At 45.1% G+C, this 13,693-nt stretch overlaps 1 protein-coding gene across 3 annotated transcripts in view; it reads left to right on the plus strand.

Annotated features, from left to right (window-relative positions):
* Window positions 1–13,693, plus strand: part of herc2 (HECT and RLD domain containing E3 ubiquitin protein ligase 2) — a 61,832-nt gene that overhangs the window by 22,037 nt on the left and 26,102 nt on the right. For 2 of the 3 annotated variants that reach the window (XM_069679325.1, XM_069679328.1), the window contains exons 35-64: window positions 260–451; window positions 534–721; window positions 840–1,032; window positions 1,116–1,298; window positions 1,398–1,582; window positions 2,522–2,669; window positions 2,763–2,959; window positions 3,066–3,296; window positions 3,395–3,533; window positions 3,689–3,835; window positions 4,261–4,403; window positions 5,251–5,518; window positions 5,666–5,808; window positions 5,914–6,012; window positions 6,101–6,269; window positions 6,533–6,658; window positions 6,797–6,905; window positions 8,229–8,368; window positions 8,456–8,646; window positions 8,758–8,863; window positions 8,945–9,036; window positions 9,122–9,297; window positions 9,608–9,719; window positions 10,726–10,807; window positions 10,892–11,126; window positions 11,421–11,598; window positions 11,799–11,880; window positions 11,992–12,163; window positions 12,242–12,386; window positions 12,825–13,050. In XM_069679325.1, the coding sequence (XP_069535426.1) occupies window positions 260–451; window positions 534–721; window positions 840–1,032; window positions 1,116–1,298; window positions 1,398–1,582; window positions 2,522–2,669; window positions 2,763–2,959; window positions 3,066–3,296; window positions 3,395–3,533; window positions 3,689–3,835; window positions 4,261–4,403; window positions 5,251–5,518; window positions 5,666–5,808; window positions 5,914–6,012; window positions 6,101–6,269; window positions 6,533–6,658; window positions 6,797–6,905; window positions 8,229–8,368; window positions 8,456–8,646; window positions 8,758–8,863; window positions 8,945–9,036; window positions 9,122–9,297; window positions 9,608–9,719; window positions 10,726–10,807; window positions 10,892–11,126; window positions 11,421–11,598; window positions 11,799–11,880; window positions 11,992–12,163; window positions 12,242–12,386; window positions 12,825–13,050 (4,797 nt within the window). The remainder of the gene's footprint in view (window positions 1–259; window positions 452–533; window positions 722–839; window positions 1,033–1,115; window positions 1,299–1,397; window positions 1,583–2,521; window positions 2,670–2,762; window positions 2,960–3,065; window positions 3,297–3,394; window positions 3,534–3,688; window positions 3,836–4,260; window positions 4,404–5,250; window positions 5,519–5,665; window positions 5,809–5,913; window positions 6,013–6,100; window positions 6,270–6,532; window positions 6,659–6,796; window positions 6,906–8,228; window positions 8,369–8,455; window positions 8,647–8,757; window positions 8,864–8,944; window positions 9,037–9,121; window positions 9,298–9,607; window positions 9,720–10,725; window positions 10,808–10,891; window positions 11,127–11,420; window positions 11,599–11,798; window positions 11,881–11,991; window positions 12,164–12,241; window positions 12,387–12,824; window positions 13,051–13,693) is intronic. The other variant, XM_069679327.1, reaches the window with a different exon arrangement.

A 13,693-nucleotide genomic window follows, 5' to 3' on the forward strand; every position in this document is an offset into this window, starting at 1 on the left:
CTGTCTGCTACAGTCACATGTCGAAGTATCCTTGGGCAAGACACTGCTCCCGAAGGCATAACGTTTGGGTATGAATGGGCACAGATCTGATTGGAGATTGGCACTTAGGCCTCTGCCATCAGTGTGTGGATGAGTCTGTGAATGGGTGATTGTGACATCTATTGTGACTAGAAAAGCGCTATTTAAGTACAGTCCATTTACCATTTTATTAGCATATAATTTTTAGTCCTTATTATTGACCACTTGTTCTTGTAAACAGGTGTGCAGCCTGTTCCCCTGCAGACCATCACTAATGAAAACCCAGCGGGACCAAGTCTCGGCACCATTCCACAAGCCCGCTTCCTTCTGGCCATGATACACATGCTGTCTCTGAAACACGGGTCCAACAGCCTCAGTCTCCTGCTAAATTCTGGCATATTGGCCCTGACACAGAGTATACTCAGGCTCATAGGTGAGTACTGTCCAGTCAAATGTACAAGCAGGAGAACATCTGTACATGTTGTTGAATGTTTTCTCTGCTGTTGTGTTTCCAGGGCCCAGCACGGACAGCAGTGAGGAGGACCTGAGTTTATGTGCACATGGAGGCTCAGCCACAGTACTGGAGGAGTCCAGGAAGGAGGCTGCACCTGCCCCTCTACCTGCATCTGGCCCTGAGCTGGCTGCCATGATGAAGATAGGCACCAGGGTCATGAGGGGAGTCGACTGGAAATGGGGAGATCAGGTACTTGCATCCATTTTACAGTCACTTTGGGAGTTTAATTACTGCATTATAATTACAATCTACAGCAGGAGAGGACATGCTGGTGTTCAGTGTTTGACCCTTTGCATGCTCTGTCCAGGACGGGCCTGCACCAGGTCTCGGTCGGGTCATTGGGGAGCTGGGGGAGGACGGCTGGATCAGGGTCCAGTGGGATACCAGCAGCACCAACTCGTACAGGATGGGCAAAGAGGGCAAATATGACCTTAAACTGGCAGAGCCCCCACCAGCTGCTCAGCCCCCCACTGAGGACTCAGACACAGAGGATGATACAGGTCAGTTCACAATACTGACTCACTGTGACTCACCAGAGCTGCCAGAAAATATGGACATTTACAATTTCCTCTCTTCTTCATAGAAGGTGAGCTGATTGAAAAAAGCAGCCACCCGACAGCTATGATGCTAACCAGCACAGTGAACCTGCTGAAGACGCTGTCTCTGTCAGCTGGGATCTATGCAGAGGTGCTGCAGACAGATGCTACACGGACCCTCTGTGGGCTTCTGAGGATGCTTGTGGAAAGTGGAGCGAATGACAAGTCAGGTATGTGATCGATCATATTCATGAAGAGCATTTTTGTTTTTTTACAAAACAAATATTTGTCTCATTATCTAATTCTAAACTGACCGTCTGTGTTCTCAGGCTGTCACTCTCACAGGCTGGTGTCTCGGGAGCAGCACAGGAGCTGGTGTACGCTGGGCTTCATCCGCAGCATCGCTCTCATGCCCCAGATGTGCAGCACGCTCAGCACCTCTGCATGGATCAGCCTGCTCATCCGAATTGTTGAGGGACACCAGTCCTTTAATGCCATCACTCTGCAGAGACAGGTGGGATAATTATGTTGGACTGTTTTTTTTAGCACATTCTTTTGAAAACATGTAATGATGAAGAAGCTCAAAGGAAGCTTATTGAAGTTATTTGAAAGCTTAACAGTTTCTAAAAAGCACAACCTATCAGCTGTTAAAATCATGTTAAGAAACATAAAGAGGAAAGATACCAGATTCTTCAGCCGACACAAACTGAACTCATACCCACTAACTCTGCCCGGAACATGGCCTCATAATTGACGACCAGCTAACCTTTAAGATTCATGAGGCATCGATTGCTCGCTCGTGTTGATTTGCCCTGTACAACATCAGGAGGATCAAACCTTACCTGTCAGAGCATGCAACACTGCTGGTACAGGCTCTCGTAATATCACGCATTGACTACTGCAACTCCCTACTGTCAGGCCTCCCTGCATGCACATTCAAACCTCTGCAGATGATCCACTGGCTCCCAGTCACAGCTCGCATTAAATTCAAAACCCTGTTGCTCGCTTTCAAAACAGCAACAAAAACGGCTCCTGAACTCTCACATGAAATACTTATTTGATTAAACCCGAGCCACAGTTAGAGGTGGTTTCAAATGCAATTCCAATCAGATTTCTACAGACGTCTCAGGCTGGCTGCTCTTGTCGCTCAAATACGATTTCAAATTGTGTTTTGTGCAACTCACAACACCTGTGTTGTTACCACCGCATAGGTTGTTGATTCCTGATCACACAAATCTTATCTAATCACTTGGAAAGAAGAGCCCAACAGCTTTTCTTAAAGATCTGATTGAAGAAACGAATCTGACTTGCCAGCAGTCTGAAAGGAGGCAAATTGATTGTGCAAATAGAGAGACTGAAAAATAATCCATTGTGAAAAAAAAGGCAAACCAGGAATCGATTCTGCAACACCTCTGAATGGAAACCGTCAAAGTAACACCTTGTGTGTTTGCAGATCCTGGCTCTGCGTCTCCTGCAGGCAGTGTTACCCTCATGGGACAAAACGGAGCGCTCTCAGGACATGAGGTTCCTGGTGGAGAAGCTGTTCAACTTCTTGGGAAGCCTGCTGAGCACCTGCTCCTCAGACCTGCCACTGCTTAGAGGTTTGATGATGGATCATGTATAAACTCTTAATGGGAATGGGATGCTTGTTTGTTTGTTTTATGTATTCTTAAATTGCCTCTTCCTGCACACAGAGGGGTCCCTGCGAAGGAGGAAGTCCCGCCCTCAAGCATCTCTTACAGCCACTCACAGCAGCACCCTGGCTGAGGAGATAGTAGCTGTCCTGCGCACTCTGCACTCTCTCGGCCAGTGGAACAGCATGATCAATGATTACATCAACTCTCAGCTGAGCTCCATTGGAGACGTTATGGCAGGCTGCCAGTCTGAAGCGGTAAGAAATATTTAGGGTGTTATTATTGACTATTGCGCCTTCACTCTGGCTTCATTGATAAAGTTCTATCAAAATAGTGATGGTTAAAGTCTGCTCTCTATTTCAGTCTTTCCTGGAGGATTATTTTCTTGATGCTGAGGGTCCCAGAGTGGGCAGTCTGATGGCAGTGATGGCAGTCATTGGAGGAATTGACGCGCGGCTCAGGCTGGGAGGCCAAGTTATCCATGAAGAATACGGAGAGGGAACCGTCACTCGCATCACACCGAAAGGACGCATCACCGTCCAGTTTCACGAGATGAGGACCTGCAGGGTTTGCCTGCTCAGCCACCTTAAACCGGTATAAGTGTTCAGATGTTCATGTGTGTTTATAAAAGAAGCACATTAGCTCTATTTTTACACAATAAAATGCTGATTATTTGTCCATATTTTCCTCAGCTGGCTGCGGTAACCTTCAGTGTGCACAACCTGCCTTTCACTGAGCCCATGCTCGCTGTTTGGGCTCAGCTGGTCAGCCTGGCTGGAAGCAAACTGGAGAAACAACGCATGAAGAAGTCTCTGAGTCGAGGGCTTACAGGTACAAAGACACAGACCTTATGTTCTCACAAATGACTTATAAACATCATCTTACAAATAATGAAGAGGCTTTGAGCTTTGGAGGACGCTTTGATTTATTGTGAAGAGCTGAAAGGTCTTATGCAGTGGATTTAATCAAGCCTATTGTGTTTCCAGCTGATCAGGTGGACATCCATCTGCTGCGGTGCCAGCAGCTGAGGCTGTATATTTTAAAGGCAGGACGGGCTCTGCTCTCTCATCAGGACAAGCTCAGGCAGATCCTCTCTCAGCCGGCAGTTGTGGACATAGGACCAAACCCCAGTGGTAAGATGTCAGTTAGGGGTTTATTTTGGTCTTCAAAGCGGAACAGGGGAGTTAGTCACGACATGCTTTATGAGAAACAAATTATTATATGGTTTAATGAAGGGCAGTGACCCTTTGAACATTCTGCTTTGGAGAAACATCGTGGGTCCCGGTGGGCGGACGGGGTGGACGTTTGGTCATTAGGAGCTGTGTCTGCACAATTAATTCACTGATACGGTTCAGCAGCTTCTGTGTGGGAGCACAAACTTAGAAGTGTGTTTTATAACCTCTTTGCTGACCTTGCATACTTTTAATGGTTCCCTGAGATTACATGTGGGTGGATGGAAACTGAGTTTAGACAACCAACTCTTTTATTATTCACTGAACTTTGAGGCACCATGCTGCAGCTACTGTTCTGACTTTTTCGTGATTATGTTTGTTTGCAGAGGATCAAGTGGTGTCGTCTCCTGATGTTGGTGATTTGTCCCCTGAGGGTCCCCTCCCTCCATTGATCCTCCTGCAGCAGCTGCTGTCTGCTGCCACCCAGCCCTCGCCCATCAAAGCCATTTTTGACCGGCAGGAGATGGAGGTGAGTTGATTAATTTTCCTTTATTAATCTCGTGTTGAATTAGAATTTCACAAGTTCGCCTGATCAAAGAACATCCCCTGAAGTGCTTCTTTTTCCACTGACAGGATCAGATAGTTATTGTGTGTGTCTGATGGCATTAAAGAAAGGATCCCTGCAGAGTAGTGGTAAAGAGTTTAATGTTTTGCAGGCTCTATGAGTTGCTCGTCTTGCTGGTTATTTTGTTGTTTGTTGTTGGATCCAACACATGACAATAACACAAGCAAACTAATTGATGGGGGCAGCTGTAGACCAGCAACGTAAAAAAGACTGTTTTTGTCAATGGAGTCTGGTGGCGGATGTTGAGACGGATGTTTCTGCATCCGGGGCGCTGGTTTAGCTCCGTTGGTAGAGCAGACACCCAGTGTACAGAGGCTGCAGTCTTCGACGCACTGATCGCAGGTTTGACTCCCAGTCTGGCGGTCATTTGGTGCATTTAATCCCCCACTCTCTCTTCCCCACATTTCCTGTCTCTCTTCAGCTGTCCTATCCAATAAAGGCAAAAATCTCCGAAGGGGTCCTTTCCAAAATGTTGTCAGACTCTTAGAATACCAATCTTAGACGTTATTTGATCCGACAGATTGCGTTGCGTTCATTACAGCCTGTCTGGCGACTGCTGGCTAAAACGATCTACGGGAGCAATTCCAAAAGTTTTAATACCTTGTAATAATTTAGACATTCAAATACACTCATAGGGGTATTTTTAAAACTGGACCCTATTTTTACATTTGTCATTCTGATGCTGCAAACATTCCTGCTGCTATATTCAGTTTGACCTCAGTGTTGTCTGTTTATCACTGTGTATTTACAGGCCGCAGCTCTGGCAGTGTGTCAGTATCTGGCTGTGGAATCGGCCCACCCGTCCTCTCCGCTGTTTGAGGAGAGCAGCTCCAGTGAGGCCACCACGCCTGTCACCATACAACATGTCCGACCCCCCAAACAGAAGAAACAGAAGACTTCCCCTGTCCCTCCCTTACCCATAGTCCTCCAGCTCATGGAGATGGGGTTCCCACGGAAGAATATTGAGTTTGCCTTGAAGTCGCTGTCTGGAACCACAAGCAGTGCCTCTGGTGTCCCAGGTATGATTTCACATGACACAAACCTGAAACTTTCAGCCTCTAGTTTAAACTCTGTAGGCGTCTCTGCAGCAGTGTGCCTGCTATATTTGTTTCACAGTGTGATTTATTGTTCGGAGATTTTGGAGAGTAACTGTCTGTATACTTCAGGTGTTGAGGCTCTGGTGGGCTGGCTGCTTGACCATCCAGACATTCACGTCACCGAGCTGTCAGATGCCGACACTGTGTCCGATGAATACTCGGATGAGGAGGTGCTGGAGGAGCTGGAGGAGGCCGAGCCGACATTCCCTGTGGTACATTCTCTTTTATTTCTGCCGCTCACTCATTCTGCCTGTAAAATTCTCCTCCTGACTTGATTAGTAATAGCTTTATATGTAATTTCCTGTCTGTGACATTAGCCTCCTGGTGCAGTGGTGACTGAAAGCCAGACGTTTAAGAAGAGATCAGATTTCCAAAGCAACGATGATTATGCGGTGTACGTGAGAGAGAACATTCAGGTAAGAGCAGCAACTTTTAAAAGATGTTCTAAAAGTACCGTTAACAAAATTTAAAATAAGTCTAATTGCTCTTTTGACTTCTCTGCAGGTGGGGATGATGGTGAAGTGCTGCAGAACGTACGAGGAAGTGTATGATGGAGATGTTGGGAAAGTGATCAAGCTGGACAGAGATGGACTTCATGACTTGAATGTGCAGTGTGACTGGCAGCAGAAAGGAGGAACGTACTGGGTTCGCTACATTCACATCGAGCTACTTGGTAAGTAACTGTATATAGTCAGTAATGTAAGGTTACTCTAATGAAGTGTGCATATGATTATGTTACATATTAGTATGTGATCTAGTGTCTAATGATTCAGTTGCTCGACTGCTGCTTCTTTATCCCAGAGAGATATAGTTAGTGACCTTGCCCGGAGCAGAGAGTCCCGTGGCAGGCACCTTAGTAATAGTTGTAATTGTGTGTTTTTATTGTTCTTGGTTTTTAACATGTTTCGGGTCATTCCTTGTTTGTATTTTTCCCAGGATTCCCACCACAAAGTTCTCCTTCCCACATCAAGATAGGTGACAAAGTGAGGGTGAAACCCACAGTCACTACGCCAAAGTACAAATGGGGCTCCGTCACTCACAGGAGTGTCGGGGTGGTGAAAGGTAAGACGTTCACCGTAGCTTTTAAACTGAGTCTTCAGTTTCTATTCTATTTATAATCTAAACAGACAAGCCCATTAAAGATGCTGTTGGCTGGATCTAATGTTATCTACACTAATGGAGCTAAATGGTTTGTTTCAGCTTTCAGTGCCAATGGAAAGGATGTGATAGTGGACTTCCCTCAGCAGTCCCACTGGACTGGCTTGTTGTCGGAGATGGAACTGGTGCCCAGTGTTCACCCTGGAGTAAGGTATGGATATTTTTAAGGGTTCTGTCTGCCCAAGAAATTATGTTTTTATTTATTTATTTGATAGCGACAGAGCACCTGCATGAGCATCGATGTAAGAATATAGGATGAAACCATTAGTTAGCAGAACAGAGTTAGCAGGAATGCTTATTTACATCTGGAGTTACAAAAACATTCATCTCTATTTATCTGTAGGCAGGGACGTGGATTTTAGGGATGACAAGTGTTCTGGTTTTTGTTTGTAGCATATTTGTAGTCCGAGTAATATTGACCAATCACGTATCAGCAGGCTGCGGCGTATGCAGGAAAAACAGTCCATGTAGAGAGCAAAAGCAGGCGGAAAGTAATCCACCATAATGACATCCCGGCTCCCATCAGCATCATCTGACAATTATTAACCTTTATCTATTGCATGCTAACAGCTAACAATCTGTGTTAGATCAAAAATTCAACTTGAGACAAATCTGCTTGTCATGTAGTGTTAAGATTTCCTGACTTCCTCGAATGCATCAGAGATGATCGAGCCGACCTCCGTTCAACAAACGTCTCATTTTAAAGTCTTCTCCTCTTGATGACAGACCTGACAAAGCTTCATGTTGACTTGTTCCTAATCTGCATCATGATGTTGTTATTTCAGCAAACTTAAGAGCCGTTAATTAAAGTCAATCACAACAAAATCTGTTTCTTTTTCGGCTTCATCCCGCTGCAGTAAGCCAGAGTGCAGCCTCTGTTTATTGTTTACAGTGAAACTGAGACTCAGCACAAACAGATGAACGGGCGCTCCTCCGGGGGATTTAATGAACCAAGAAATGACAGTGTTTATTTTGCAGACATATGTGGAGGGGAGAATTTCACTTCACTTTGATCTGAGCACACGGTCGCTTCTCAGGCTGCTGACTGGACTGTTAACAATGCAGCGCACGGAGAAGGAGGTCTTGACAGGTCGTTTATCGCTAACCGCTGGCTAAACCGGACACGCCCAACATGTTCACTGGATATACTGTCTTCAGAATATAGCCGATGGGTTCCGAGACTGCAAAAACAGAAACATTAGAAGTGACAATACAGATACAAATAAACAAAACACCAGAAGAACAATTAAAATACATTGTGCAGCGTGTCAGGTAACAAGTGATCATAGTTCTGGTTTGCAAGATGCTCGGCACTCCCTTATGGAACATGGTTGGCCATTTCAATAGTAACTTCAGTTTAATAACGGCACAGTCTGTCCAAATGTGCTGCGTCTCTCAGTCCCCTCCAGCAATGTCCTGCTGCAAATGCCACTGCGTCAATATGATGTTCAAATGCAACTTGTGTTGTCCACAGGTGTGACGGCTGTCAGATGTTCCCTATAAACGGCCCCCGGTTCAAATGCAGAAACTGTGACGACTTCGACTTCTGTGAAAACTGCTTTAAGACGTGCAAACACAACACCAGACATTCCTTTGGCAGAATCAACGAGCCAGGCAAGTCACATTCTTCCTGACTGTGTCTGTGCTGTTTTTGTGTGTGTGCATGTGTGTAAAAATGTTGTTAATCTTTCCTACAATCAGGCCAGTCTCCAGCATTCTGCGGCCGCTCAGGAAAACAGCTCAAGAAGCATCACAGCAGCCAGCGCGGGATGCTGATCGACGACTGGTCTCGTGCTGTCAAGAGCCTCAATGTGTCATCCTCCGTGAACCAGGCCTCACGCCTCATCGACTGCAGTGATCAGTGTTGGCAGTCCTCCGGCTCGCAGGGAAAGGCAGGAGATTGGATTGCTTACTCTAATAAGCTGGATGACAGTCTATTCAGTTTAGCTTCGTTAAAGAGTAATGCATCACTTGACAGGTTTTGTCATTCTGTCCTCCTGCAGCACTGGATTCGTCTCGAGCTCTTCCCAGACGTTCTCGTGCACAGACTGAAGATGATAGTGGACCCAGCGGACAGCAGCTACATGCCCTCCCTGGTGGTGGTGTCAGGTGAGTTAAGTTTCTGTTGTTCTTTTAAAGTTTAAATCGTTTTTCTTGTATCATAAGTGACGTTTTATTCTATATATGCAGGTGGAAGCTCTTTAAACAACTTAATTGAGCTGAAGACAGTTAACATCAACCCCACAGACACCACTGTCCTCCTTCTGAGTGACTGCACTGAGGTTGGTTTGAAGACCTAGTTATGTTAACTTCTAATAAATAATAAAGAATAACTGTTTAATAACTTAAACAATGCCGCTCCCCCAGTATCACAGGTACATCGAGGTTGCCATCAAGCAGTGCCGCAGCTCTGGTATAGACTGCAAGATTCATGGACTTGGCATCGTTGGACGCATCAGAGCAGAAGATGAAGACCTCGCCACCGTGCCTTTCCTGGCATCTGATAACGAGGAAGACGATGATGACAAAACTGCCACTGGGAGGTATGACGGGGCAGGAAATAAGTGTTTGAGTGCTTGATTATCAAACCTGTGAGGGATCGTGTGTGGTGTGGTTGCAGACGTAGCAAGCATGAGAAATCCAGGCATGGGTTTTTTACCGACGCAGGCCAATCAGCTCATCTTTATTTTGAGGATTTGATATGATATGTAAACGCTGAATAGATTTGTATGTATATGCTCACAGATGCACGGTTTGATACCATTATGGAAGCTAGACAGGAACATTAGAAAGTGAAGATGAAGTAGATTTATTTCCAGGATCTCACTAAATGTTTTTGATTCGTCCTTTCAGTCTTGCTCGGAAGAAGTCATCAGGGCTGGAGTCTGCAGCCACCATCAGGACCAAAGTGTTCGTGTGGGGTCTGAATGACAAGGACCAGCTGGGAGGACTCAAGGGCTCTAAGGTACAGCTGAGTACTAGCCTATTCTTTAAGTGGCTCAGACCCTCTGCATTAAGGGAAAACAAAGGTAGCTTCACACAGTGCTTCCTTTTCACATGAATTAAAACATGAGTCCGTGAGTCGTCATATGTGCTACTCTGAGTAAGATGTTGGTCTTAAACACACATTTTTAAAACTTCAAATAGTGAGAATGTTTTAGTAGCTCTGCATTATTATTCTTATACGCAACAATAAACACAACTTATACAAAGATTTGTCCTAAGCTCCGTCCCCCTTAGTTACTGTTGTGAGGTCTGACAAGCTTCACAAAAACAAACATGGCCACGCTGCTTTCAGGTGCCGCAGTTTGTGTAGACTACAGAATGCAATAAAGACATATTCATGTTTTTAACTTTTTATGAGCATGTCAAAAAAAGAGACTAACAGTGCTTTGTCATTCCAGTCTTAATGAGGCCAAATTCTATGATTAGAGACTGAGAACAAGAAGACTATCCACTGCTGTTTGCTTCTTGTTTTTCCCAATGCCAAGAAAATAACTTAGCAACTCAGATTTGCACACTCGGCTAAACCTAACCAACCTTTCTGTGTTTCTTTTTCTTTGCTTTTGGGAATTACATAAACACAGCCCCTTCCACACAGACAGTGTATCAAAATGGCAAATAACTACAGTTGTTGTTGTTACCTTAATATTTCCCTGTAGGAAATATTGGAGATGCTCAAGTCAAGTACAGGTCTTCAGAATTGAACTTAAGTACAGTGTTTGAGTAAATTAACTTTGTTACTTTCTGCCAGTGACCCTGATGTATTATGCAACCCAGTTCCACGCTCTGTATTGTGATTATGTTTCACTTTGTCCCCTTTTGAGGACGTCCCAAACACTTGTTGATAACCCAGTGGTGATAAAGAGGATGTACGGCAAAGAGGAGCAGACACATCTTCAGGCTGAACCTGTGGGAGAAGCTCAGAATCTGCTGCATCCTCTAATCCCTTTTGTTTGTGTCCGTCACAGATCAAGGTGCCCTCCTTCTCTGAAACTCTCTCTGCACTTAATGTGGTTCAAGTGGCCGGTGGTTCCAAAAGCCTCTTTGCAGGTGAGCGATAAATGTAAATCAGAGTTTATGTTCTTACATTATATACATGCACATATGGTGTCTAACAATGTGTCGCTGTTGCAGTGACGGTCGAGGGGAAGATTTACGCGTGTGGAGAGGCCACTAACGGCAGGTTGGGCCTGGGCCTTTCCAGTGGGACCATCCCGATCCCTCGTCAGATCACCGCACTCAGTAACTACGTGGTGAAGAAGGTCGCTGTGCATTCTGGCGGTCGCCATGCTATGGCCTTGACTGTGGACGGGAAGGTGTTCTCCTGGGGAGAGGGAGACGACGGCAAACTGGGACACTTCAGCAGAATGTATGTTGTACTGAAAAAACACTGGAAATACTTTCAAGATGGGGATTTTGTTATACCAGTTTGGGTATTGTCACTTCACGAAATTTGTTGTGCAACTCCAGGCTTTTTACTGTTATGCGAACATCCCTTAATCCTTGCAATGAAGGTAAATAATATAATAATGGCCTAAGGTAGATGTTTATTGCTTTGAAGGCAGGGCTGTAAAGGTAACTCTGTTTGACACTCGATGATGTAGTGCTGTGGAAAACCTCCAAAAGATGTTACTGAAGATACGAATGTTTTTTCCCATCGTAGGAACTGTGACAAGCCTCGTTTGATCGAGGCCCTGAAGACCAAGCGTATCCGCGACATCGCCTGCGGCAGCTCTCACAGTGCAGCCATCACCTCCAGCGGGGAGCTGTACAGCTGGGGTTTAGGGGAGTATGGCCGACTCGGACATGGGGACAACACCACACAGCTGAGGCCTAAACTGGTACGTCTGTATATTCTACCTGCTGTCTTTACTTAAAGAGGACAATGATGGGCTTAAGGTTAGTAATAGAGATACACCTTTCCATCTGCTTCCTTTACAATGTGTACAACTAGATAATTAATGAGCTATATTTGTGATGATGTTTTCCTGCTATGCAATTAATTATATAGTTCTTAAATTGCCATGTGTCTGTCATCTAGGTGAAAGTGCTTCTGGGACACCGCGTCATCCAGGTGGCTTGTGGGAGCAGGGATGCTCAAACCCTGGCCCTCACTGATGAAGGTATTTCTGTTAAAGCATTAAAGTATTCTGTGGAGTCTAGAGATTAATCTTTTGACATTGATAGATGTGTTTCAGTGTCTAGTCAGTAATGTGTGTTTGTTTTCCTGTCAGGGTTGGTGTTCTCCTGGGGTGACGGGGACTTTGGGAAGCTGGGTCGGGGAGGCAGCGAGGGCTGCAACATCCCCCAGAACATTGAGAGGCTCAACGGGCAGGGCGTCTGCCAGATTGAATGTGGAGCACAGTTCTCCTTGGCTCTCACTAAATCTGGAGTTGTGTGGACCTGGTAAGTTGTTACAATCACTCTGCATGATTATTCATCGTCGTTTTCCAATGAGTGTTCACTGATTTCATTTCCAAACAGGGGCAAAGGGGACTATTTCCGGTTGGGCCATGGCACTGATGTCCATGTGCGGAAGCCCCAGATGGTGGAGGGACTGAGGGGGAAGAAGATCGTCCATGTTGCTGTTGGAGCACTGCACTGTTTGGCTGTTACAGAGACAGGACAGGTTTGTACTGACCTCCAGCATCACAGCGTTATAAACCTGAGCACATCGCTCAGGCACTCGGCTCGTTTACTGCCATGGCTCTGTTCCAGCTCTGTGACTCTCTTCCCCTCTAGATGGAGTTTATTTATTGACTCTCACTCCACTTTTAAGGCACCCCTGACCTTTGCTGTTACATACATTATTTCATCTTGTATATTACCTTCCCTCAGAACAAATTTAATAATGTGAGCACATCACTTCCAATGATGAGAGGCAGCTACTCAATATTTGACCACTTTAAGAGCTTATTAAGATCGAGTGCTTGGAGCAGTGCCTTTGCTTTGTCTTGCGTGGCTTTCCTTTAGACCTGATCACAAAGGTATGGAGATTCAGTGAATGATTGTCTATTTAAAACGAACCCCAGTAAAATGCAATCATGTTATTGTGCTCCTCTGTCAGGTGTATGCGTGGGGCGACAATGACCACGGCCAGCAGGGCAACGGCACCACCACTGTGAACAGGAAGCCCACTCTGGTTCAAGGTCTGGAGGGACAGAAGATCACTCGAGTGGCTTGTGGCTCCTCCCACAGCGTGGCGTGGACCACCGTGGATGTGACCACACCTTCAGTTCATGAGCCGGTACTTTTCCAGACGGCCAGGGACTCCCTCGGAGCTTCCTATTTAGGTAATCCCGCCTTTCCTTGCAGCATATTTACACACAGCTAGCTACCCTGTACATGTTTTACCCACCCTTCATGACTTTCTCACTGGCTCTCACATGTGTTATGAATATTGTCCATAAGGGGGAGCTGTTCTGCCAGTGTCAGACCAAGGCCTGCATTTATCAAACAGCTAAAAGTAGAATTTCCGATTTAAACTTGTTAGAGAAAAACGCACTCTAGTGCACATTTGAAATGACTAAACAGACTTTTTTGTTCATGATGAATAATATCTCAGCCAAAGCACCGTGTGTCCTTGACAGTGAGCTTGTTTTAGTCTTTTATTTACATTTTATTGAACATTTAATAAAATGTTACGCTAATAATCTTGCATACATCACGCACCCAGGTTGTTTGCAATCATTTCCATCCTATGTCATTGTTTACCCTATTTTTATATGAATATGTTAATTACAACACTTTTATTTTCATTGTCAATTAATCTAAACATTATCATCTTGAATATTTGATTACTTGTTTGGTCTCTAAAATGTCACAAAAGTTTTGTCCACAACACAAAACATTGAGTACTTTCTTATGGAGAGGTTGTACTCGAATCAAAGGGCTGAATCTGCTGCTGAGTGATGATTGTTGGAGCTAGTTTAGGGT

The sequence above is a fragment of the Semicossyphus pulcher genome, unplaced genomic scaffold, assembly GCF_022749685.1.
Source record: "Semicossyphus pulcher isolate SPU_LCO1_2020_fin unplaced genomic scaffold, fSemPul1.0.p SCAF_4, whole genome shotgun sequence".
Taxonomy (NCBI): domain Eukaryota; kingdom Metazoa; phylum Chordata; class Actinopteri; order Labriformes; family Labridae; genus Semicossyphus; species Semicossyphus pulcher.